Here is a 25,056-nt window from a genome sequence, read left to right as displayed (position 1 = left end):
GATGGGGTTACATCAGGGATCAGCTCTTAGCCCGTTTTTATTTGCCTTGGTGATGGATGGATTGACGCAACAAATACAAGGTGAGGTGCCTTGGTGTATGTTGTTCGCGGATCACATAATCTTGATTGACGAGACTCGCAGCGGAGTTAACGCTAAGTTGGAGGGTTGGAGACAGACGTTGGAGTCTAAAGGATTTAAGTTGAGTAGGACCAAGACAGAGTACTTGGAGTGCAGGTTCAGTGGCGTACCACATGAGGCTGACGAGGAAGTGAGGCTTGGTACCCAAGCCATCCAAAAGAAAGGAAGTTTCAAGTATCTTGGGTCTATTTTACAGGGAGATGAGGATATCGACAATGATGTTGCACATCGTATTGGTGCAGGGTGGATGAAATGGAGGCTCTCTTCTAGAGTGTTGTGTGACAAGAAAGTGTCATCAAAACTTAAAGGCAAGTTCTACAAAGTGGTGGTTAGACCGACTTTATTGTACGGGGCGGAGTGTTGGTCAGTCAAGAGCTCTTACGTTCAGAAGATGAAAGTCGCGAAAATGCGAATGCTACAGTGGATGTGTGGGCACACTAGGAGGGATAGGATTAGGAATGAAGATATCCGGGATAAGGTGGGAGTGGCATCGGTGGAGGACAAGATGCGGGAAGCGAGGTTGAGATGGTTTGGGCATGTGAAGAGGAGAGACACAGATGCCCCAATGCGGAAGTGTGAGAGGTTGGCTATGGACTGTTTCAGGAAAGGTAGAGGTAGGCCAAAGAAGTATTGGGGAGAGGTGATTAGATAGGACATGGCGCGGTTTTAGCTTACCGAGGACATGATCTTAGATAGGAGGTTGTGGAGGACCCAGATTAGGATAGAAGGCTAGGAGGTAATCTCGCTTTTTCTCTCGTCCTAGTAGTTGTAGTTTTGCTCATTCGTGTATTGTCATTTGATCTCTGCTTATACTTGTTGGGTCTTGCACTTCGATCATCTTATTTATCTATGGTAGCTACTGCTCCTTTCTTTCCAGACTGTTGTATCATGACTTTCTCGCTTTAATCCTCGTTTTCATATTGTTTTGATATGCTTGTCCCTATCTGACCTTTTGTCTTGTTCTCTCTTGAGCTGAGGGTCTTTCGGAAACAGTCTCCCTACCTTTCAAGGTGGGGGTAAGGTCTGTGTACACTCTACTCCCACCAGACCCCACATTGTGGGATTCTATTGGGTATGTTGTTGTTGTTGTTGGTTTTGAATGAAAGCAAATGTCATGGGGAACACAGTTTGAACATGCTATTGGAGTAGGCACAGACTCTAGGTTCACTTCTCACAACCATTCATTTTCAAATAGTATGTCCACGTGTTTGGCCAAGAAAAACAATTAGACTGGAGGGAAGAGGTAGTGTTTAACACATAAAATAAACATAAGTACCTTATCCCTATTAAACTAAATTTTAGATGAGGTGGTCATAATATCAACAAAATCAAAAAATGACATAACTACAGACCCAAAACTCGATGTATTCCTTGTGATAAACTCAAATTTTTACAGTGGAAATTTGTCGGGTTCATGCTAAATTATTAAATATAACTATAAGATCATTATTTTGTTACTCACCTGCCGTATTTGAAGTACTACCTTTGGTAAAACACCTTTATACTCGATTGCCAATTTGACCTGAAAATACAGCACTTAAATAAGCAATATCGCTCTTTTCTAAGCATTCTCAGATTTTAAACATGCTGAAATTTCATATTTAATGTATTAAGACACCACAGAGGATATTTCTAGCAACTTTTTCTTATTTTATGCTGAATTTTCGAAGAACAAGAGACTGGGAATTTCAAGGTAATGTATGCAACCCTTCAAAACTCAAATAAAGTAAGAACGACATATTAAACTCACATTAAACTGTTCATCTCCCACTAATTAGAAAATGTTGTATAATGGAAATTTCTTCATCATTTTGCATAAGTTAAGGCACATATATCGTCTTCATAGAACAATGTTAGTGTAATGAGGAATAAAAAATCAAGAGGATGTTTCAATCACATAGATAAAGGAAAAAACTAACTAAAATTACATCTTCAAAGTGCCCCCAGGGTTTTGGTCTAGTGATAAGAGCGCAGTGGTCATGTGTGGTTAACACACTTCACCGGTTTGGAGCCTGCTACAGACAAGCCCGGTAATTGAGGGTAAAGAGTAGAGGGTTAGGTTCATTATCCACTGAGTTTTGAACTGTGAATCACTGGTCCTCGAGGATTTCTCGGTTATCAAATATTACAGCTTTCAAAGTATAGCTGCAAATCACCAGTTAATGGGTGATTGATGAGTCCAGCCACTTCACATTAACATGATATGACAACTTGACAAGAAGGCTACCAACGTCGTAACATTTTGGGTCTGCAAATTAATTCTATCAGACTGGTCCGTAATTTGCTTTAACTAGTGGACCTATAATTTGGACCCTTTTTTCTTTTGTACATCAAAGTTAATTTGTGCCCTTCTGAAAAGCATATACCTCTCTTTTGCGCTAGATGCTCAAACTATGCCCAAAATACTTATTCCCCCCAGCCACCAACTTATGATACACCAAACACAAGGAGGTAATAACCGAGGAAAAGGGGATAACTAAGAACTGTCAAAAAGTAACAACATAACACTCTAAATCAGGAACGGAGCTCCAGATAGAAACACAACATAATCATGTCAAGGGTTATTACTATCCGAAAGATTCCAATCGTTGACACCAGAGAGAAGAGAGCAAAATGGACAGACCTTTCCTTTGTGGTTGAGGCAATGATGGTTGAATAACCCATTGATGTCTGCATAGGACAGAAAAATACTTTAGCTCTTAGGCCCTAATTATAAAGACAATTATCAAGAATGACACCAGAATTTAAAAATTATAGCATTAGCATCTATCTTTACAGCCTGCACACCACACAAAAGTCACAAACTTACCTGGATTTATGTGAGAAGATAATATTATTGATTGCCGGTAGAATGGCGCTTGACCGTCCAAATACCTACAAGCGACATTCACAAAACCAAATTATTAGCAAGAAACATCACTCATTTCAAGGGAGTGCAACATGTTCTCCATATTTATCCAATATTCGTATGGTGGCGCAATGTTTTACGTGAACCCACATTCAGAACACACAGATCAAGCCACCTTTTTTAGCAACAAGGCAAACAGAAGAGCAGCGTATGAGCATACCATTGCCTAATGCGCATAATATCTGTTCCATGCTGCTCGGAAGGTATCCGATTTAATTGTTCAACAATTGTATTCACGTGTGACCAATTCTGCGAATACAAAAAATATGAACAAAAGATAGTAAAGAGTAGACATGCATTAAATCAATCCTAGGGGTAAGGATGAACTTGCAACGTACCTGCATCAATATGACATCTGCGTGGTCAACAATTAGAACCTGCTCAAATGGTAATTATACCGTTAGTTGATAAAGGTAATGAGCATTGCTAAAATAGATAAAAGCACAAACCACAACCTTCCAAACTAATATAACTTTTCCAACAAAGATTACCTCTATAGAAGAAAGATAATCGACATTTTTATCCTTGTATAATTCTGCCTCCCCGATTTTCTGAAGGAATAAAATCAATAAAAAGTTAGTAACAGCTTAACTTAAAAACGGCTTTCATACTTCACATTAGAGCTGCATAGCGTTAGAATTAAGAGAATAAGCTTTGAGCAAATCTGTTGATATATTGAAACAGGGTATAGAAGTTAGAAGAACAGAGTTCTGAGATTATAGAAGGCTGCATGATGTTTACTTGGCCCGTATAGCATGTTACAGATTACGTCCCCCTCCCCAAAAAAATCAGTCAAGAGGTGACGATTTACAAGTTCCCTTTATTACTTAAACTTATGGCTTTGAATTTTAGAAAAATTCCTTTCATTTCTGTATTCTGGAAAAATATCCTGTAAATATAAGAGAGAATCAAGGATTTAATGAATGATCTAAACACCATAAAATGAAAAAGAGCAATGAGGATCAAGCAAGTGCCTTTATTAGGAAACTTACAGTGATTAGGCCAAGAGGGGAAGCAACAATCATGTCTGATGAGTAGAAGTCACCGTACAATTTTATGCTCCTCCTAAAATAACAACATGCATAAGATTTTCCTTTTGAAAAAGATGACGATAAAGATACTTTATATAAATTTCTCCATAATATTGATATTATACAGTGGAGTTGCTCATATCTATATACAAAATTGATTAACTTATAAGTGCTGCTCGCATATTCTACCCTACTCTGTAAGAACAGAATTAGCGTCTTGATTAGTCCATTTTCATGTATTTCATATATTCCATGTTGAACTATGTGCAACATCAATGAACTGGTAGTCAAAGCTTACTTAGACTAAAACCAAGTAAAAGCATCATTAGTCAAAGTCGAAGCATACAATCACAAGATGGCCCATGAACATACATGAAACTTTTGAAAATTGTGGGTTTCATTTAATCACTTTGTCGTTCTTTTTTATAAATTTGATTTTATTTAGCAAGATGTGTATCGAGGGCTACTATGACATGCAGCATACAACGTCCTAAACTAAACAAACCAGGAGGATATGAATGCACGGTGAGATAGAACGATTTAACTTTTCTCATAGGAACATGCTTGCATAATATGCTTGCATAATAAATAGGTACTTCACCAAGTTGTTTATGACTGAATAATGCGCAAATTATGTGTCCTTTGAATAATGCTTACCAGCAGTATGTAAAGCATCTAAGTTGAAAAGTACTCGGACAAAGAAATGCAGCTTTCATGGTGTAGTAATGTTTTAGTAATTTCACCAGAGTTGAGAAATATACCTAGTGAACTTAATTCCAATCATGAAATGATCATTGTTATTTCCCCCAAATAATGCTTGAAAATCAGATGGTTTTGAGGTCCTTTTTAGTTCAGGAATTTCTGTAGCATCTTCATCCTCCTTGTCTTCACTTACTCCATCTCCAAATTCTCTATAGAAACGTTCATGCTCCTCTACATTAGACTGAAGGAATCAACACTACATTAATTTATTTATTTTTTTGATCAGGTAAAAGATTGTAATTAAAACACTACATTAATAAAGTATGAAAAAGGTATATCTTCGTCTGAAACAGGCCTATATGAGGCCAAAATTAGCAGTATGATCTTTGGTTAAGTGGTGCCTAACTGAATAATGTTTTTTTAATCATAATTACGGGCTCCACTTTAAGATCTCTCTCTAGGTCTAACTATTTCACATCTAACAAGCCCAAAACGTTTTTCTGCGAATCTAAACATTCACCGCAAGCCCAAAAATGAAGACGCAGTGGGTCATTATACATTCTAGTCTTCTAACTGTAGCTACATTTTGCAAATCAAACATGTAATTCCTTTTACTGCAAATTCCTCACTACCAGCTTCATCGCATAAAAATATAAAATTATACCGTTACTGATTAAGAAAATACCTACTCACTAGCATATCACTGCTAATTTGATTAAGAAAAGTTTGCATATTAGTGCAAAACTAAAATAGCATACTTGATATATGTTACTCCCTCCGTTCCATAATAAGTGGTGTTTTTAGCTTATGCAAACCTCTTAAGAAATTGCTCACTCCTAGAAAAATATGAGTGTTTTTACTAGCATACCCCTAATTAGTGCCTAGTGAAAAAAAAAAAAAGCTACTTAATGATTCTTGATTATAAATAAGGGTAAGTTTGGAAGAACAAGATCAATTTCTTCTTGAAATCCTAAAACACCACTTATTTTGAAACAAAATGAAAAGCCTAAGACACCACTTATTATGGAACGGAGGGAGTATCTTACAGCGGTATGGTGTCTGTGGAAACTGGCAAGGTGCTTGGTCTCCATCACTAGTCTATATCTTACTACTAGGAAAAGTTTTGTGCACTTAGCAGCAACTAACTACAATTTCTGGGTTAAGCAGCAACAGCATGAGTAACAATACTCTTGCTCAGTTCCAACACGGTTAAATAGCATCTCATGGAACCTGCTGCTGAAATCTTGGGAAGGCATTGTTGAGTTTATTTTGCATAAGAATTCAGAAAATGCAAAAGCTCATGTACCTTGTATTTCGGAGGTGTCAAATCAATCAGCCGCTTGACTACCCGAAATGCAACACTTGCTAGAGGGAGAAGGATCAAAACCTGAACCAATCACAAGAAAATGACCAATATTATTACAACTTAACTAACCACAAGAAAGTGATCAACACTATAAGTGTCCACAGTGCTCCGTAAATGATGAGGGTACAAAAGCGGATGCCGAGAGATGCAAGATCATTGTACAAAAATTGATATAGTTCAAACAACGGATGTAACCACAAAAGTACGATCAAGTAAATTAAGCCAAACCATTTTCATATATATATATATATATATGAAAACTGATCACGCTCATATTAAAATCCAGAATATAAAACCGTGAGTGGACCTCAAAAGCGCTATTAATTCCTAAACTCAGGTGATACTCAACTGTACTTTTGCTATGTCTAAAGACAGTTGAGCAGGTCGTTAATGTCAGGGGTACAGAGAATAAACAACATCTTATGATAGAATGACTAGGTAGTGGGATTCGGAACCTCTAAAGGGAAAGAAGCTTATCCATAGGATCTGATCCACTGGCATAATCAGAACTTTTCAAAGATATATTAATATCCCTAGCTGAAATACAAGTAAAATATAAAAGCAGAAGAATGAACAATGATCATTGAATAAGTAGAAGAGCATATCAACAAGAGAGGTTGCTGTACTGGCAAGAGCACTACACTTCAAAACAAGACGTTGGAAGTTCGAGTCACTGAGAGAAGAAGTGGAAGAACCACCATTGGTCCCTCGTGAGAGCTTGGGAGTTAGGGTTTACCAAATCACGAAAAAGAATGTGGAAGGTCATATCACATGTATCTACACATTAACGGGGCCAATCAGTCCTAGAGGAAAAAGAAATTGTCCAGTTGAAAAGAGAATTTGCTAGGCTAATGGCTATACGGTATTTCTAATTCTTTGGAGATGGGAAATGCTGTGGTTTAACTTCTTAAAGGCTAACCAAACTATCAGGAGTGATGCACATAAAATGTGGGTCAGGGGTGGAATATGTTGAAGTGTCTCTTTCAAAGACTAAGAGCAGGATTGGATGGTTATAGTTGCACTTCAAGTAGTCTCCTCCTGAGTTGCAGACTCTTCACTTTCGATGCCGGACCCGTGTCGGATTCTCCAACAATACACTACTTTTGGGGAATCCAACACGAACCCATTGACATTTTTGAAAAGTCCGAACAACATGGGTCTCCTCTGCAATAATCCAACTCCACCGTAACTTTGAAGAGTAGAACTTCGTAGACAATACAAAAGATAATGCTAGCAAAGTGCAGGTACCAAGTATAGGACAGGATTTTCTTTTTTTAATGAAATCACACAATTCCCACTACCATATACAAATCTTATTTTAAGAACAGCCTCAATTTCACACATCAAAGCCCTGATTATCTATAAATTTGAAAACAAGACAAGGATGCACCTTCAACAAAACATACCAAGCTTGATATCCATCATTGATGTTGGGAAATATGTGGTGCGAGTGCGTCAAGGTTTTTGCTAATTTCTAGTGTATTTTGAAGAACCAACACAAAAGTACTCACATCCTTATTACACCCGATCGATGGGTACGTCAAGGCAAATGAAAATCCGTCTATTTCGCACAAATTTGTTTTCAGAAGAATAAGAATGAAAATAGGTAAATACCTTAGGGCGAGTAAACCCACGGTCAAGAAAGGATTCATTATTAAGGACATTTGCTTTCACATTCTCCTGAAGCTTCGCTAGTTTTGCCTCGTTCTTCTTTACAAGATCCCTGGTTCTGAAAATATGATTGAGCTGCATAACATGATTCCCTTAAATAACCAAGACATGTTTGAAATTTTGGGTATGAACCACATCACTCAAACTTGAACTAGTAAATTATGGTGAAAAGAAGTAGATGCTCTTACAGAATGCATAATATAAGCATCCATGGTACTTGAATCTTCTTCTTGACCTTTGAGATAGAAGGGTTTCTTGTTGTGGTGCAGAATATCCCGGTAGCTGTTGCCTACAAGAATAAAGAAAGTAATAGCAATTACGACACTAAAAAATAGCAGAACAGAAAACAGAGTAATACATGGACAGCAAGATAAATCCATCAGGTTAACCTGAATAAGTATAATATCCGATTCACCTTTATTACTCCTCCATTGAAGAAATACACATCCCATCTCATTCTTGTTTCCCTCCCTCAAAAATCGCCAAAACCAAATTCCCATAATCTAGATAATTTTGATGAATTACAAATCCTAATGTAAGCATGTGATACTGCAAGTAAGATCGTAACTTCTTGTAATTTTTTTACGCTTCGGTTTTATGAAATTTAAGCCTGAGGGAATGAACCAATCACCAAACCCTACATAATGCAACAATTGCAAGTTCTGAGAGCAACAACATTTAGTGTCACTGATGCATACATAAGGTGCAAATCATTAGAGATGGTTTCACTTATTGGTTAAGTTGGAAATATCACATCAGAATTAAAGCTGAATACGTTGTGAAGCATGTTTACTTTTTAGAGAAGAGTCAGCTTTAGTCTAGTGAAATTTTTTGCAGCATTATGAGTGGATGTTCACCGATCAAGAATAACAGCACTACAAGTGAATGCTGATGTTTAAATAGACCATGTGGCAGCTCAATCAGAGATTTTGTAGCCTTCTTATTCAGGGGGATTTTTTTTTTTCTGGTTTTGTTGTGTGTGTGTGTGGGGGGGGGGGGGGGGGGGGGGGGGTTGAGTTATAGTGTCGAACCCAGCTTAGGTCCGATTGTATTTTCATCACAAAATGACATAGTAGCTGATGCTGCAGCCTAAGAGATCTCTCTACCATTGATAATATCTTTTTTGCTCCGAATTTTCCACAAGATTAACTCAAACTAATTTTTGTACTTCGACTACTCCAAATCACACCTAATAGTAAACACTACTTCAGACAAGAATAAATAATGCTAGAAGTAAAACCACAACTATCAATGCGGAACCACATGGAACATGAGGAAATAAGTGACACGAAAACTTTGATTGATAAACTGAAAGAACATCCGGTTCTGGAGTCACACTAATGATCTACTCTAAAGGTTGCTGACTGTGACTGATATATCTTCCACACGTCGCAAATTAACAAAGAAACAGACACATAGTTCTGTCTACCAATCATCAGACCACAGGCAATAATCACTTGATAAGTAAAACACCAGTAAATGACCAAAACCAACTTGATGGCCTTTACTTACAGACGGAGAAAAATAATCTCTGCTTTGATGAATCAAAATCTGCGCCTCCAGACTTCTCATAGATACCTAACCAGTGCTTGTGTAGTGTTGGCTTCAAGCCATGAAACAAGAAGCTGTCTGGCTCCTGCAAAGTAGCAATGAAACTTCTTGTATGAGAAGATTGTTGTGGAAAAGCAATACATAAAATTTAAGTAAGTAAATCTATCGATAGCAAAGAGCAGTCCAGTTTGATATTCCAAGGTTTTCCTCTATTCAGCAATTCAAGCTAAAGACATTCCATAGCGAACCTTAATACAGTCACCGAGGGAATTCGACCTAAACTTATTCATCAAGCATCAAAAACATGGTACACATGTAACTCAATACAAATATAGGGAGCAACATTTTAGAAAATACAGTTCTTGGGTCGGTATCTTTAACAGACTTAAGTTTTTTATCCCCAAAAGAAAGACACGCACGCGCGCGCATGCACGAGTTTAGACTAATGGATATTTTATTTTTTTTTAATGACATGTGAACCCGCAGCCGCTACCCTTTGGGTGCTAAGTTGCTCGGACTCTCCAAAAATGCTGCCGCACCCGTGTCGGATCCTCCAAAAATGTACTACTTTTGGAGGATCCGACCGCATCATCTCTATCCATATTTTTGAAGAGTCCGAGTAACATAGTTTGGATGCGCACAGGGTAAACCCAGCTCCTGTGCAATAGCTCGCAAACAGACTAATGGATATTAAAAAGGAGAAATTCCAAAAAGAACTGCAGAGTAACCAGACAACTGCAATAAGTAACACTGCACCTGTAATTTTGAAGTTTGAAAACAAAAATAATTGGAATTAACAAGTATCTAACAGAAAGCCAAATGCAAGATGAATCAGAAAAGCCAGATGCAAGATGAAAATTGAATTACAATCCTAAAGAAACCCAGAACGAAGCGGAATCTCTATCAGTTGACATAGTTATCAGCCACCTGCAACAGCACTGTCCATGAACTTTTTTCTGTTCCTTTTGAAAAATACACAACTAAATCCTAGAAGAAGATGTTAAGCAGGATACCACTTTCAAACAATTTGGACGACAAAATACACTATAGATTTATCGCCCAAATTTGCCACTAAATTGGACGTTAGGTCTAGCAAAGATATAAGATGCTCCAGCAATCCAGATGTCAATTTTGCAACGATGTGAATTAAACTATTAAAGAAAATCAAAGACCACTATTTAATTATTTACCAGACTCATACTACTTGAACGTAGCTAATAGACCTTTTGCCCAAATCATAAGAGATGAAGGAATGAAGATCTACAACAGCTGAATATGGAGACAGGCCTGAGCACTATGAAGCAATCAACAATAGAATAAGGAAGATATAGCAATATGCAAACAAGACAGCTACCTTCAGAAAACACTCGCCTGTCCCCCTCCACTTGTGATTTGACATGGCTACCACCCATTTGTAAGTCCATTTCTTTTTCTCTAGCCTGTCGACCTCTTCTTTGGATAACTTGTGATCCAAATGAGAGTGAAATGAGCTGCATGCATGGAAAGAACATGTTAGGTTAAAATCATCATAACTTCTTCTAACTTACAAAATCTTTCATCAACCGTCAAAACTTTTTTTTATTTGATAAGGTTAAGGTTTTTTTTTTTTTTTTTTTTGCTGTGAGAGGGTAGCATTTTGTATTAAAACCAAAAAAAGGCAGTGAAGCCATAATTACAGAGAATGTGAGCAAACTAATCTATGCAAAAATTGCTCTATAAAGACTCCAATGATAGCATTAGAGCCTCAATATCCTCTATGTACTCCTGTTTACACAAAATGAAAAGCACAATACAACTAAGCTTTATCTTCTGGATTGGGTTACTCTTCCCTTCAAGTAAGATTTTATTAAGGAAAACAGTATGGAGCTGATACTTTAAAATTACTTTTTGGGGGGGCAGGGGGGAAGAAGAAATAAAAGGAAGCTAGACGTGATTACACCAAATTCCTAAATGTTCCTAGCAAGTCTAGCACATCATGTTAATTCAGAGAGTATTCCGTCCTTCCAGAAATACAAGTGCTACAGGCAGTTAAATTTTATAATCTGGACTTGCTCCATAGTGCCTTCGAAACATCTTTTGTTCCTTTCTTTCCAAATAGTCCATGTTATGCATAAAGGAATTGATCTCTAGAGTTTCTTCAATAAGCCACCTGGGTAAGCTGTTTCCCATCATTCAAGTACTTCATAATGTTTTCCTTAACAATTACTAGTATATCTCTACACCGGTTATATTTATCATTCAGTACCACTCGATTCAAGTAGAACTCATGAGCAATGAGACGCACATCTTAGTTCCTTGCCCCACCTAAGCACAACTTAAGAGAGGTGAAGTGCCCTCCCTAAATTTTTTTTAGCTTCAGGGCTTAAGCACGCCGTAAATGAGTCTTTGGCGACCCGGACCCTGATTTGTCCTAGAGGAGGAGACATGTGCATTATATCAGGAACATAGTCCAACATACTCATGAAACATAAACAAGTGAACACACACAAGTACTGGAACATGAAAGGAAAATTAAAAAAAAAGGCAACAAACTCAATCAAAACTAGTCAGACCTTGTGCTTGCACAAGCCCCTCTTGTAGGTTGACCATTTACTCTCAATTCTTGTTCTTCATCTGAACCAGAAGCCTCTGAATTGTCATCGTCAGTTTCAGTACCTCCAATCCGTTCCACAGGGTTTCCCAGACCACCTTGATGTAGACCAGCACCAGGTTCGCTAAGTCTAGAAGCATCACTATCACTGCCTATTTCCAAACATAACATTGAAAGGAAAAAAAGGATAAACTAATCAGTAGACGCTATTTCCACAAATAGATATATGCAAAAACGAACAACAACATACCCAGTATATTCCCACATAGTGGGGTCTAGGGAGGGTAGAGTGTACGCAGACCTTACCCCTACCTTCGGAGGTAGGAAGGCCGTTTCCGATAGACCCTCGGCTCAAGAAAAGGTGTCAAGACAACAGTAATAATAGGTAGTAATAGCAACATCTAATAAGATAAATGACGTTAAAGAAAGAAACAAGCAAGCTATATGAGAGATCTAGAATAAATAAGCGAGTGAACAAAGATAATAATACTCCTAATACGGAAAAGAAATCCTCCCAGCTGCCTACTAGCCCTCTACCCTGATACTCGACCTCCACACCCTCCTATCACCGGTCATGTCCTCGATAAGCTGAAGTAGCGTCATATCCTGCCGAATCACCTCTCCCCAGGCCTTCTTTGGCCTACCCCTCCCTCTCTTCAAGCCCACCGCCTAAGTTACTGGGACTCTTTACTTTCGGTGCCGCACCCGTGTCAACACGACATGGGTATGGGTGTGGGTGTAGGATCCATATCTGATCTAGTCAACCGCTTTGGGGTACTTTGACCAAAATCAACGGAGAAATTCCAAACAGATCCAATGATTTCTATAATCAAAACAAAAGTTGAGAAGGACTTAAAGAAAATGGAATACCTTGTATATTGAAATTTCTATGTCACTCCTTTTCCTTTTATCTCCTTCCGGGATTCTCCTCTTGATCAATATTTTCTCCCTATGTTTTCCACATAATATCTCATAATTTAGGTTTTATAGTTCTAATTTTAGATATTTCAATTATTTTTAATAATCCACACCCGTATCCATACACGGATCCTATCCCCGAATCTTAGAATTTAGATCATGAAGGATCCGACCTAGCAGATCCGCACCCGTATCGGACACCCGCGCCTCGAGTCCGGTAACTTAGTCCACCACCGTTATCTCACACTCCTCCTCACCGGCGCATCTTCGCCGCGCGTGGCCGAACCATCTCAACCTCCCTTCCCGCATCTTATCCCACGCGGGGGCCGGACCCACTTTGTCCCGAGTCACTTCATTACAAATCATATCTCTCCTGGTATGCCTACACATCCATCTTATCATCCACATCTCTGCTACCTTCATTTTTTGGACATGAGCTTTCTTAACTGGCCAGCATTCCGTCCCATACAACATAGTCGGTCTAACCACCACTGTGTAGAACTTTCCCTTTAGTATAGGCGGCATATTCTTATCGCACAACACCCGTAGCATCCATTTCATCCGTCCGGCCTCCATACGATGTGTGACATCGTCATCAATCTCACTATTCCCTTGGATGATCGACCCCAGATACTTGAAACTTTCTTTCTTCGGGATGACCTAAGTACCTAGCTGCACGTCCTCATCCTCTGCCTGAATCACCTCACTGAACTTGCACTTTAAGTACTCTGTCTTCGTCTTGCTTAACTTGAAACCTTTCGACTCCAGGGTCTGTCTCCAAACCTCTAGTCTCACGTTAACGCCGCTCCGCGACTCGTCAATAAGCACAATGTCACGTGCAAACAACATGCACCACGGCACCTCTACCTTCAACGTGCGCGTCGATTCCATCTCCAAAGCAAACAAAATCGGCCTAAGAGCTTAGCATCTTGACTAAGTGTTCCGAATCACCCTCCAACCGTCCTCATCTTGGCTCCAACATGTCCTTAATTTCGCTCAATGTAAGCTCCAATCATATATCAACTCCCAAACATCTCCATAGTACCTCCCTGTCGTAAGGCTTTTCACAACAAACACCGTGCAAGTCTTTCTTCTTATTCCTATCTTCACCAACCTCTCAAAGGGGGAATGGCTTCATTATCGAACGCCCGGCATGAATTCGAACTAGTTCTCCAAATAGACACTATCTTCCTCATTCTCGCTTCCACCACTCTCTCCATACTATTCATCATACGGCTCAATGACACAACTATAATAACATTCATATCATCATAACAATGGTGCTCCGTCTCCATGTCTTCGTGCATTTTCGCCATCCTAAAAATAACATTCAACAACCGCGTAAGCCACTCCAAATCCACCGCCCGCATTCTTCCAAAATTCTATCACGGAATTTCATGGTCATGACAAGCTATCTTACGCATAACCCCTCACCTCCTCACTCCGACAATGCCTACATGACCCAAAATTTTTTAGAGCTCCAATTTTAATAAGACATTCTTTCCCCCTCGTTCAATATTTCAAAAGAAGTCAGAAAGACCATTTACCTAATACTTACATCTTCCACCAAAACTTCAGCTCCCTCGTCTTTGATACACTTCACTTGATCCAGGTCCCGAACCTTCCTCTCTCTCGCTTTGGCTCACCCTGCCTTTTTCCCCAGTTCTTCATACAAGCGTCCAAACGCAGCAGTATTAGCCACCGTAACCGAGCACCCCAAAATAAAGTTCCACCACAAGTTGGAAAACTAGCTCATTCACTAATCACTGAAGGGAAAAAAATGCACACAAATTCACATATAACAAAACCGAGCTATATCTCTACTTTAAATTATCTCATTGTCTCCCTTTTTTTTAGCTCAGAAAGAAGGTTTGAAAGCAAAGAGACAGAGACAGAGGGGGAGGGGGAGAGAAAATAGGGGGTTTCTTTATCTATTACTTCCCATACTAATACTCCTATGACCTTGCGGCCATAGAATAGAAACATGAGATCTTCGGGAGCAAAATTAACAGTTTTTAGCTATATCTGTGAGAACGATTTAAAGCACTAGTAGGAATCTCTTTGGAAATAAAATAATGATTCATTCTCTACTGCTTAATTTTATTAGTGCAGCCAAGTATCATTTTTTGATAAGGAAGTTCATGAATCTTAAATTTGTCCCTTTTTTGATCAATAGCTAAATAATTAACCAAATTGTTTAAGACAAAAACATAAAAGAAGAAAAGAGAACTCTATTACTCCACCATGCAGTTTAGGGCCCGTTAGGTAATATATACCATTTCATTATTTGCAAATACTCACGCATATAGTATTTGAACTTCAAATGGAATACTGAAAATACCAATTTGCTGATTTGAAGGCGAAGTGACATCCATGGCCAAACATAACTTCAACTTCCAAGCACTTTTTTTTCAGTTTCAACGTCAAATACTCTCTTTTTCAACTTCAACTGAAATATTACCTAAACAGCTACTAAAACTCATAAGAAACTCTTCTTTTCTCTCCGCATAAAACAATTAAGACAAGAAAGACACTCCCAAATCTTACTTATCACATTGGTTCGTCAAGGAAAATACCAGCTATGTACACAAAATTTAGCATGTATTGTATATCAGTGACCCATAAACCCAACTGACACCAAGTGACAAAAGCCAGGAGCAGCAAGTCATTTTTTACTAGAAAAGTAAATACTAAACCCGCAGGAAATGATATTATTAGGATCGAGTTGAAAACCATAACTCTTTGTGTTGCATCAATAGGAAAAAGAATCCTAAAGTTATTGATCTAGCAGCAAGACATTTAACATACTCCTGTTCTTTGAGAAAACAAGAAACCCCAGTTGACATAAAGATATATCTCTCCATAAAAATAGTCCCTCTCGAATCAATATTTGGTCACCTACTTAATAAGTCTCCATTTTAAAGCTTATGCTGGAAAAAAAAACTATGATGAACTGACAAGAAAGGATAGAAGGTTGTGCTGGTGCCTGCAAATTGCAATCTAAGTTCTTCCTGAATACGAATGGCACGCTGAAGACCCAAAAACTGCTATGGTACTCTTCCCAGTCAAAAATTGCAAGCTTTGCCTCTCTTAATGGTCTTCACTACTCAAATATCAGGTATAATCTACTGAGGATGATAAACTTAGCTAAGAAGAAGTAGTGTTATCAAAGGCGCACTTAAGCCCTGAAGCGAGGCTCAAAGCATGTTGAGCGCTTCGCCTCGCTTTATGTGCGCTTCAGAGTCATCATCAAGGCTCTAAGACATACTTTTGCTTGCCAATGAGCCTCTCTTGAAAACGTGACAGTAGAAGACGATATTTAACTTTATCATAATTTCTTACAATTTTTTTGTCCATATATTTGTTATTCATGCTTATTATTAGTAGGCTTTGACTAAACATATATATATTTGTACTTTTGCACCATTGTGCCTTTTTTCATTAAAGCCCACGCTTTATTTGCGCTTAAAGCCCCAGGCTGACCTTAGAGCTTTTTTGCGCTTTTCGCTTTTGATAACACTGAGAAGAAGGAAAAGGTCCAACCTAGTTAGAGATCAGTTATAAAGTAAATGTTCAAAGAAAAATTCAGATCAGCTGTAGAGTTGACATTTATGAAAGACCATTAGTTTCCAGTCTCACTTATATGTGTTAAAAGTCCCAATCTCTCCCTAAACAACTTCGAAGCAGCAATAACCGTCTAAAGAAACTCAAAGACTATGGAATATAAGAGCAAATAAAGAACATGAAACATCCAGCAATAACTTTCAATAACTAAAGCATCAGGCAATAACTTTTTTTCTGATAAGGAAAACATCAAGGAATAACTTCCACAACAAATAAGAGTAAAATGCAAATTCCAACTAGTCTTTAAGGCCTTACCTTCATTGCCATCATCAGAGGCACCATGAGCTTCCTCAACATCGTCTCCACTTTCTTCTGAGTCTGTGTTATATTCTCCTCGTTTTGTCCTAAAATTGCACCCAATTCACCCATTATCATGAAATAATCCGAGTAGCTTCATGGTTCCAAAATACATGACAATAGGATCAACACGTGCTACAACCATTAGAATCCTTTGCTTCAAAGACAATAGGATCAACACGTGCTACAACCATTAGAATCCTTTGCTTCAAAGAAGGTTGTAACAATGCAAAAACAATTCAGCAATCATAAAGAACTTAATAAATGGAGCGGAATCATATTGTGGATCCATATAGCTAGCCTCGACTAGTTTGTGCTTGAGGCATAGTTATTGTTGACTACACACACAAGTACTGGAAACAACCCCCCACACCAAAAACCCCATACTTGCACAACCTCCAGCCCACTGAAAGCAGACCATTTGTTTACAAGTATTCATATTCAATCCAATACCTACGAGTTTAACCCCTGGAAGATCCCACGTGCTGATAGGCCTAGTTATTGTTGTTTTACATAGAACATAACTAATTATTTGCAAAATCATTATCCCTCATAAAAAAAACAGAGAGAGCACGAGGTCCTCATGAATCATGATGTGCAACAAGCCTAATCATTTCAGGTTGAACATACACCTCGAAGCAATAATAATCTTTCTTCATTTGTTTATCAAGCCTAATAGTTGGATAGGGTACATAGTATGAAAATCTATGAGTTCCTTCACATCAGAAAAGACTTCCTTGCATGAAGTAGTTCAAAAATGTCGACTTTGCTTTAATTTAAAGAATATAGAGCTCGGTAGTTCAACATAAAAAGCAAAACCAAATACACAAAATTAAAGTAACTAGTTGACACTTCAAGAAATCATGATCACAAGTATTTAATAGATACAATCATTTAAAACAATACTTACGAGAAGTCGCAATTTTTTTTATTACCTCAACGACTCCAACAAACTATCATACATTGTTGGCTCCTTATAAGCCATAACATCTTCTTCCTCATTTTGTGCTTCCACTTCTTCCTCCGAAGCTATCTCTGAGTTTTCTTCTCCTGAATCATCTATTAACCACCACCCACCCCCAAAAACAATAAAAAAATAAATTAAAAAAATGGAAACTTTTGGCAAATAACAGAACACAAACAAAGGAAAAATCGTTTTTATTTTTTTATTACACTCGTTATCCCATTCCATATATGGCTACTATTATTAGGCCAGCAGTTTCTTCAAGATCATTTTCAATTACAACTTTTTAAATATTTCTAATATTTCGAAACTAACTTCAATATTATTTCCAAAACTTCAAGTTGTCACAAGGTGGATCCAAGATTTGAACTTTATGGGTTCAGGATGCCACTGAACCCACTGATCATTTGAGTTATTGAGTTGGAAATTTAATATTTGTACATATTTAGTAGATTGCACATATAAACAGTTTGAGTCAAAGCTACTAGGTTCAGCTTAACCCATAGCTTATATTTTCCATCCGCTCCCCGTCACCAAGGGTGGCTTCAAGAAATTGGTGACCTAATGCTAAACCTCAATAAGAGGCCTTAAATTTGTTTAATAAATTCTATACGTATATATGTATTTGATTTTTATTTTTATTTTTTAGGCAAAAATCCCTTACCAACAAGCCAAATTTTTATCCATCGAAATTTTTGAAACTGACTAAAAAGGAAAGAATGTCACATAAATTGTCGAGGGAGTAAGACTTTTGGGGTCTCCAATTTTTGGGGCCTAACACAGTTGCTTTCCCATTGAGCCGGCCCTGCAACGGTCACTAGTAGTACCATTACACTAACACTAATTATTCCTTAGTAACATTGTTTACAATATACTGTAAATATATATATAGATTCTTTAGAAAACTATATTGAAATCAGTATTATGGTATGAATGAGTTTACCTGAGGCGCTTGGAGAGGGGTTTCTATTGAGCTTTTCTTCTCTACTATAGCGACCATTTTTCTTCACATTCTGATTCTTCCCTGAAGGCTTCTCTTCATACCTTTCCACACACAAAAGAAAGAAAGAAACAAAACAGATAAGTAAAAGCTAATTGCAACAAAGAATCTGATTTTGATTTTAAAGTGAAAGAGAAAGAAACAAAACAGAACCTCGTTTTCTGCCAAATCGTTGGTTGCCCATTATGCTGCAATTCAGTGACCAAAAGGGTTTTTTCCAGGGGTTTTGAGAGAGGGTTTAAGGATGTCTGAAAATTTTTGAAATGGACTTCAATTGGGCTGGGCGGGTTAGAGATGACTCGGGTCGGGTCGGGGAACTTGTATGCGGGTGTGGGCGGGTTAAGAGAGGTGTCCGAATTGGCTTATTTTAAGATATTTGTTTTAAAATTGAAAGATAAAGTTATTAAATTTGATTTGAAAGATAAGCACAAACAACATTAAACTCAAAATCACACTCTGTTCAGATTCAAAATTTATAAATAACTTAACAAGTAAAAAGATTACAAAAAGTGTGATATACACTGCACATTCATGAAATTGCACAGCCTTTTTTTTTTTTTTTAAATTGATATACCTAATATGCACAATATTTTTTCTTTATAAAGATCAAACCATGTGGATTGATATACCTAATATGCACAATATTTTTCTTTATAAAGATCAAACCATGTGGTGTGGATGAACTGATAAAAACATTTTGATTTTATTTGAGGATAAAATGGTGCAGATTGTGTTGGAGATATTATTTTGAATTGTAACAGAAATATTGAATTGATAAATGAAAGATAAAGTTTAAAATTTGAATTTCATTTTTAAATTGGATAAACTAACGAAATTTTCCAATTGGAAAATAAACTACGTTAGTTACTAATTTACCAAAGATAACATTATTGAAGTCTACTTTATTTGCTATTCTGTTTTGACATTTTTTTTTTTTTTTTTAAAAAAAAAAATTGAGTTGATCCATATCCGACTTGAAAAATGGAGATTTTTTTAATTTTAAATACATGAGGGGTATATGACTGATGACTGATAACTGATAAGCTTTTATAATATCTCAAGAATCCATTGATTAATAAATCTTGCATATTATTCAATAATTAAAAATTATACATACTAATATGTGGCTCTTTAAAAAAAAAAAAAAAAAAAAAAAAAAAAGTCTAGACTCTAAATCCACATCCTACCCAATTGGGGTCTTTGAATTTGAACTGATTACAACTTCTCATTATGATTTTAGTGTTTTATCACTATCCTAATAATATGCATCGATTTTAAATTTGAATTGATCCATATCAACCTAACAAATTAAGAAGACACTAAGCTTCATAAATATAAAAGAGGGTAGTGAGCTTGAAAATTAAGCCAAGAGATACGGTCATCTATCCTCATTTCCATTTTTACGTTTACATAAGAGAATTTATCAATATCTGCTCACATTGCATTTTATATAATTTCGAAATTCATACTATTTGTGCTTTCTCTATTGAAAATTGCAAGCATTAATTCCAAGGAAGTCAATTTGAACTATGCATTCTATTCTTTGAAAAATTCTTAATTGAATTTTTGTATGCTTTGGTTGCAGGAAATATTCGAAGCTGTGGAAAGAACGGGAAAATATTACACATTAAATCACGTAGGTACAATTTTTTTCTCGCATTTTTCTTAAATTATAAGATTTTGTAGAAGCTATACTCTTCTACATAAAGAGTGTAATTACGACGACTGCGTTAGAATTATGTCAAGCGGGTCTTCACATTCAAAAACTCGATGGGTCATAAATTATCATCTCTATTTCCATGCTTACGTAAGGATTCATTAGTATATGTTGATATTGTATTTTTATATAACTTTGACTTCTTAATATTTTTTATTTCTCTACTGAAAATTAAAAGCATTCCAAAGGTTTTGTTGAATGTAGAGGTGTATATAGATATTCTTATTACTTGGTTGCAGGAATTAGAGAAGCTACAAAGAGAAACAGGAAAAAAGATTATATATTGGATCAAGTATGTATGTTTTTTTTTTTTAATCCTTTTGCATGCCTTAATATTTTATAATTGTGTAGAAGTATGCTCTCTTACATGGATGATACAATTACGATAACTACTTTTAAAAAATAAATTGCAGCTTTATGAATTATGCACAGTTAAACCAGCAAGAGGATCCATGTTTACCAATGGATTTATCCCATATATATTTCTATTTCTTCAGGAATAAATATTTCTGCATGTCAATCATTTATTTTCCTTTTCATGGAGGGTGTTGAAAAGTTATGCCACCAAAACAGCTTATATAGAACTTTTTTTTTTTTTTTTTTTTGTTTCCGGTAAATCACGTAGAACTTCTTATTAGACTACAAACTAATAGGATTGAACTTAGAATCATTTTTTTTATTATTAACTAATAGATCAAAACAATTCCGGTGTGACCTCACATGCCGGTGCCAAGCGCGAAAAAAATGAGGTTTAAATTTGAATTGCAATAAAAAAAATCTGAAAGATAAGAATATATTACTTCTAAATTTTAAACCTAAATTAAAAGGTCTGGAATAATCTCTTCACTTAGAAGACAATTACACATATGAATAAATAAGTGAAATTTAAAAATATAATCAAATTTTATATTGAAAATAAAAGATAACATTTAAGATTGAATACCAACATAGTCATTAAACAATAACTTAGGTAATATTTTATTATATTTTTCTAGGATAAATTCGGTGTGTAATTTGCAGTTAGAATTTAAAATTATCATTTGAATAAGATACTATTCTACTGGTCTATCCTATTGAGAGTGTGTTTACAATTCAAACTTATAATATAATCTATCTAAAAGAGGAAGATTTCTCCTAATTGATTAACTAATTGATTACAAATAAAAGTTTTCAGTAAAAGGTTTTCAGCTTTTATTTTTTAATTTGAATCCTAATCGAAGTGTTTTATCACTAGAGATTAACATACATTTTGGCTCATTCTTCTCTCTACAGTAATAGCTTACAATTTCAAGAAGTTGACACAGACACTGTATGAGACATTATTGTAAAATATAACTTTAAAATTAGATTATTTGTGTCACGACCCAACCGGAGGGCCATGACAAGTTATCCGGTGCTAACCCACCCGGGCACCTCTTATCGTACATTCACATTTACATCTAGGTGAGCCACATGGCTAAGTCATACTTTTTATCCATCATTCATACTAATGTCATTGGGCAACAATATATCTATATCGTCATCAACAACTATGCCCATATCATTGTACATAAGCCGACAAGGCTAACAAAATGATATCCAAAATATGAGCCGACAAAGCCAAGTACATCTAACCATATACACATGTCTACGAGCCTCTAAGAAGAGTATGTCACATCATATAGGCGGGACAGGACCCCGCCATGCCCATAAGTATGTACACAAAAGAATAGATACCAAAAGCGGTAGCTCCGAATGAGATGGAGCTTCACTACGTAATCCCGGAGTAATAAAGCTATGGATCAAGCCTGTCTCCCTGGCCACCTGCGGGCATGACGCAGCGTCCACAAACAAAAGAACGTCAGTACAAATAATGTATTGAGTATGTAAAGCATAATCAACATCATTATAGAAGCATAAGAGTCAACATAAGAAATAGCATAAGATGAGAGGTAGTAGAACCATCGTCATAAACACTTACTTGCTTTTCATAGGGACCTTCCATTTCTAATGCGTGATTGTGTACATACATCCATATCCGTATCCGTATTCGTATCCATATTTATTTACATTTTTATATCCACATTCATATTCATAATCGTAATTATACTCGTATTCATAGCATACCCGATCATGGGGGATCGGTGTTTCACATACCCGACCATGGCAAGGCTCGGTGATTGTACATACCTGGCCCTACCAAGGCTCAGGGTTATCCGTACCCAACTGCAGTGGTGTGCGCGCGATACGTATCATACCCGGCCATATAAGCTCGGTGTTACATAATAGTCATACATAGACACATATACATAAGAGCTCATAAGCATCTTTGGCATCATTACTATCGTCGTTTCATTACATCTATCCTTAGAGGATTACTCATCATATAAGGAACTTAGTAGAATTATAACATAACGAGAATCATAAGCTTTAGTAGCTTTAAAGATAGAATCATTTGGAGGACATCATAGGCTCATAAAAGAATAGATATATGGCCAAGGAACCATGCCTTATTGAAAGAAGGGTTAGCCTTACATACCTTTTCGTTCAACTATTCTATCGCTTGAACGTTCACCTTCAATGCTCACGTTTCTACCTTCATTAGAGTTATGCTAACATTACAAAATCGATAGCTTAACATACTTGACTAAGGCTAGAGACAATTGGGCAGCATCTCCTTTGTTTACACAACTTCCTCCATATCATATATCAACTCCCAAACATCTATAATAACATTCACAACATCATAACAATAGTCTTCATTCACCTACATTATCCATATTTCTAAATCCACTTCAATTTATCCATATTCATGGTCATGACACACTATTACATTCACTCATATACAATGTCTATCCCATGTTTTTAACGCCATTTATAACATAATCATAATCACAATATATCAAGAATCATGACTCAATCCAAGCTACTATTCAAAAATATCACTATTCTCACATTCATGACCCATTTTCTATCTCCTTCTATAATCCAAGTCTTTCAACCTCTCAATACCTTAACAACATGGAAAGACCATAAAACTTACCTTAGATGGTGTAGGAATGGACTTTGGGTGGAAACACTTCACTTGAGCAAAACCCTAGACCTCCCCTTGGATTTCTTATCTTGGATGAACTTTAATGAGTTTCTTACTCTTGATTCTCTTGGTTTGATGAAGTTGATCATTAATATATCTTGAATTCTTGTGGGAGAGGTGTGGAGAAATATTCTAGAGAGTTCTTGAGAGAAGGGGAGTGAAGATGAAATGAAATGAAATGAACTTGGTCCCCTTATTAATATCTCACAATCTGTCCCGCTTGGATTTCACGGACCAACATACGGTCCGTATAATTTATACTGACCGTATGTTTGGCCGTACTTTTGGTCCAGTGAAGGTTGCCAATCTGGGCTTAATATACGGCCTAACATATGGCCAGTATGTTGGGCCGTATAATGCCTAGCTTTTCCGAACTCGTTCTCGTCGACTCGTTTGATCTTCAATCCTTATGGAACCTTCTTAACACTTGTTTAACACCTCATTAACAATCTAAGGGACGTTATAACTCTTCTCCAAAGCATCATTAAGTCATCATTAATTCGGTACTCGTAAATCCTTTCCGATACATAACGTATACCTTGCCTTCCTTGTCAAAATTTCTTCTCTTACTTCAGATGTCTTTGAGATCTCAATTACGGTCACCAAAGGCTATTCCTTACTTATCGAAACATCGTATACTTCGTGCCCTTTGTTAGTCTATTCACTATGCATTAACGGAAAATTTTCCGAGGTGTAACAATTTGCATCAAAAATTCTTCAACAACTAATTAAACTATGGTGATTTTGCCAATTTCATTTGCACTTGAATATGTTTGTGTGAGCGTTAGTTTTGTCTATAGACTACCTTATTTAAAACGATTTGCGTAAATGACAATATGTGATACTCTAATTTTTGTTCTTCATGATAAAGAAACATGTGTGGATCTAAATATCTTTGTAATTTACGAAGATATATAATTGTTTTTTGGGCTAATTTCTTAAAAGACAATACTTGTATCTCTTTTTTTTTTTTTCAAAAGTAATCTGTCATTTTAATTTTCTTAAACGCTTTGTGAGCTATAAAGTTAGATGTTTTTTTCTCACCTTTATTTTTATTGCTTATTATTTATTTATAATTATTTTTCTAAGCCTCCATTACACTCATATATTTATTGCATATTTATTTTTCTTAACCAATTTTTTTTTTTTTGAACTTTTGCTTCTTCTTCTTTTCAGATCTCCTATGAGTTGTTGGATAAATATAATTCATAAGACATTCTCAATACACTAATTAATTACCGAGGTTGGTCTTTGGAGTTCAAGTATTAGCCTGGAATCATCTTTACTGTTCTTCATAAATTCATATTTAAATCACTTTCTTAAGGAGTAGGAGACAATGAAGAATAGTTTGAAGAAGAAGTTAATTCCACGTCTTCAACAAAGAAGGAACATGTACTTTCACTAAAATATAAGCGCAAAGAATGTGAGAACACTTATTGAGTAGTGAATATTATAAAAGTGAAAAAATATGTGTAATATATAACGGAAGAAATTATGGCACTGAGA

The 25,056-nt window shown here is 36.4% G+C and overlaps 1 protein-coding gene across 1 annotated transcript in view; it reads right to left on the bottom strand.

Moving 5' to 3' along the window:
* The window catches only part of LOC132044922 (protein NUCLEOLAR FACTOR 1), a 39,594-nt gene that overhangs the window by 5,083 nt on the left and 9,455 nt on the right, over nucleotides 1-25,056 (bottom strand). The window contains exons 2-19 of the mRNA XM_059435459.1: nucleotides 18,914-19,121; nucleotides 18,704-18,804; nucleotides 17,732-17,855; nucleotides 16,755-16,843; nucleotides 11,920-12,109; nucleotides 10,722-10,857; nucleotides 9,329-9,452; nucleotides 8,005-8,105; nucleotides 7,760-7,891; nucleotides 6,086-6,166; nucleotides 4,839-5,020; nucleotides 4,039-4,111; nucleotides 3,538-3,597; nucleotides 3,385-3,423; nucleotides 3,207-3,295; nucleotides 2,948-3,012; nucleotides 2,762-2,808; nucleotides 1,601-1,660 (exon numbers count right to left, since the gene is read on the bottom strand). Coding sequence (XP_059291442.1) covers nucleotides 1,601-1,660; nucleotides 2,762-2,808; nucleotides 2,948-3,012; nucleotides 3,207-3,295; nucleotides 3,385-3,423; nucleotides 3,538-3,597; nucleotides 4,039-4,111; nucleotides 4,839-5,020; nucleotides 6,086-6,166; nucleotides 7,760-7,891; nucleotides 8,005-8,105; nucleotides 9,329-9,452; nucleotides 10,722-10,857; nucleotides 11,920-12,109; nucleotides 16,755-16,843; nucleotides 17,732-17,855; nucleotides 18,704-18,804; nucleotides 18,914-19,121 — 1,901 coding nt within the window. The remainder of the gene's footprint in view (nucleotides 1-1,600; nucleotides 1,661-2,761; nucleotides 2,809-2,947; nucleotides 3,013-3,206; nucleotides 3,296-3,384; nucleotides 3,424-3,537; nucleotides 3,598-4,038; nucleotides 4,112-4,838; nucleotides 5,021-6,085; nucleotides 6,167-7,759; nucleotides 7,892-8,004; nucleotides 8,106-9,328; nucleotides 9,453-10,721; nucleotides 10,858-11,919; nucleotides 12,110-16,754; nucleotides 16,844-17,731; nucleotides 17,856-18,703; nucleotides 18,805-18,913; nucleotides 19,122-25,056) is intronic.

This window comes from Lycium ferocissimum, unplaced genomic scaffold (genome assembly GCF_029784015.1).
Source record: "Lycium ferocissimum isolate CSIRO_LF1 unplaced genomic scaffold, AGI_CSIRO_Lferr_CH_V1 ctg546, whole genome shotgun sequence".
Classification (NCBI taxonomy): Eukaryota; Viridiplantae; Streptophyta; class Magnoliopsida; order Solanales; family Solanaceae; genus Lycium; species Lycium ferocissimum.
Note: the sequence above shows the minus strand (reverse complement) of the source record. Positions and strands in the feature narration are given on the sequence as shown.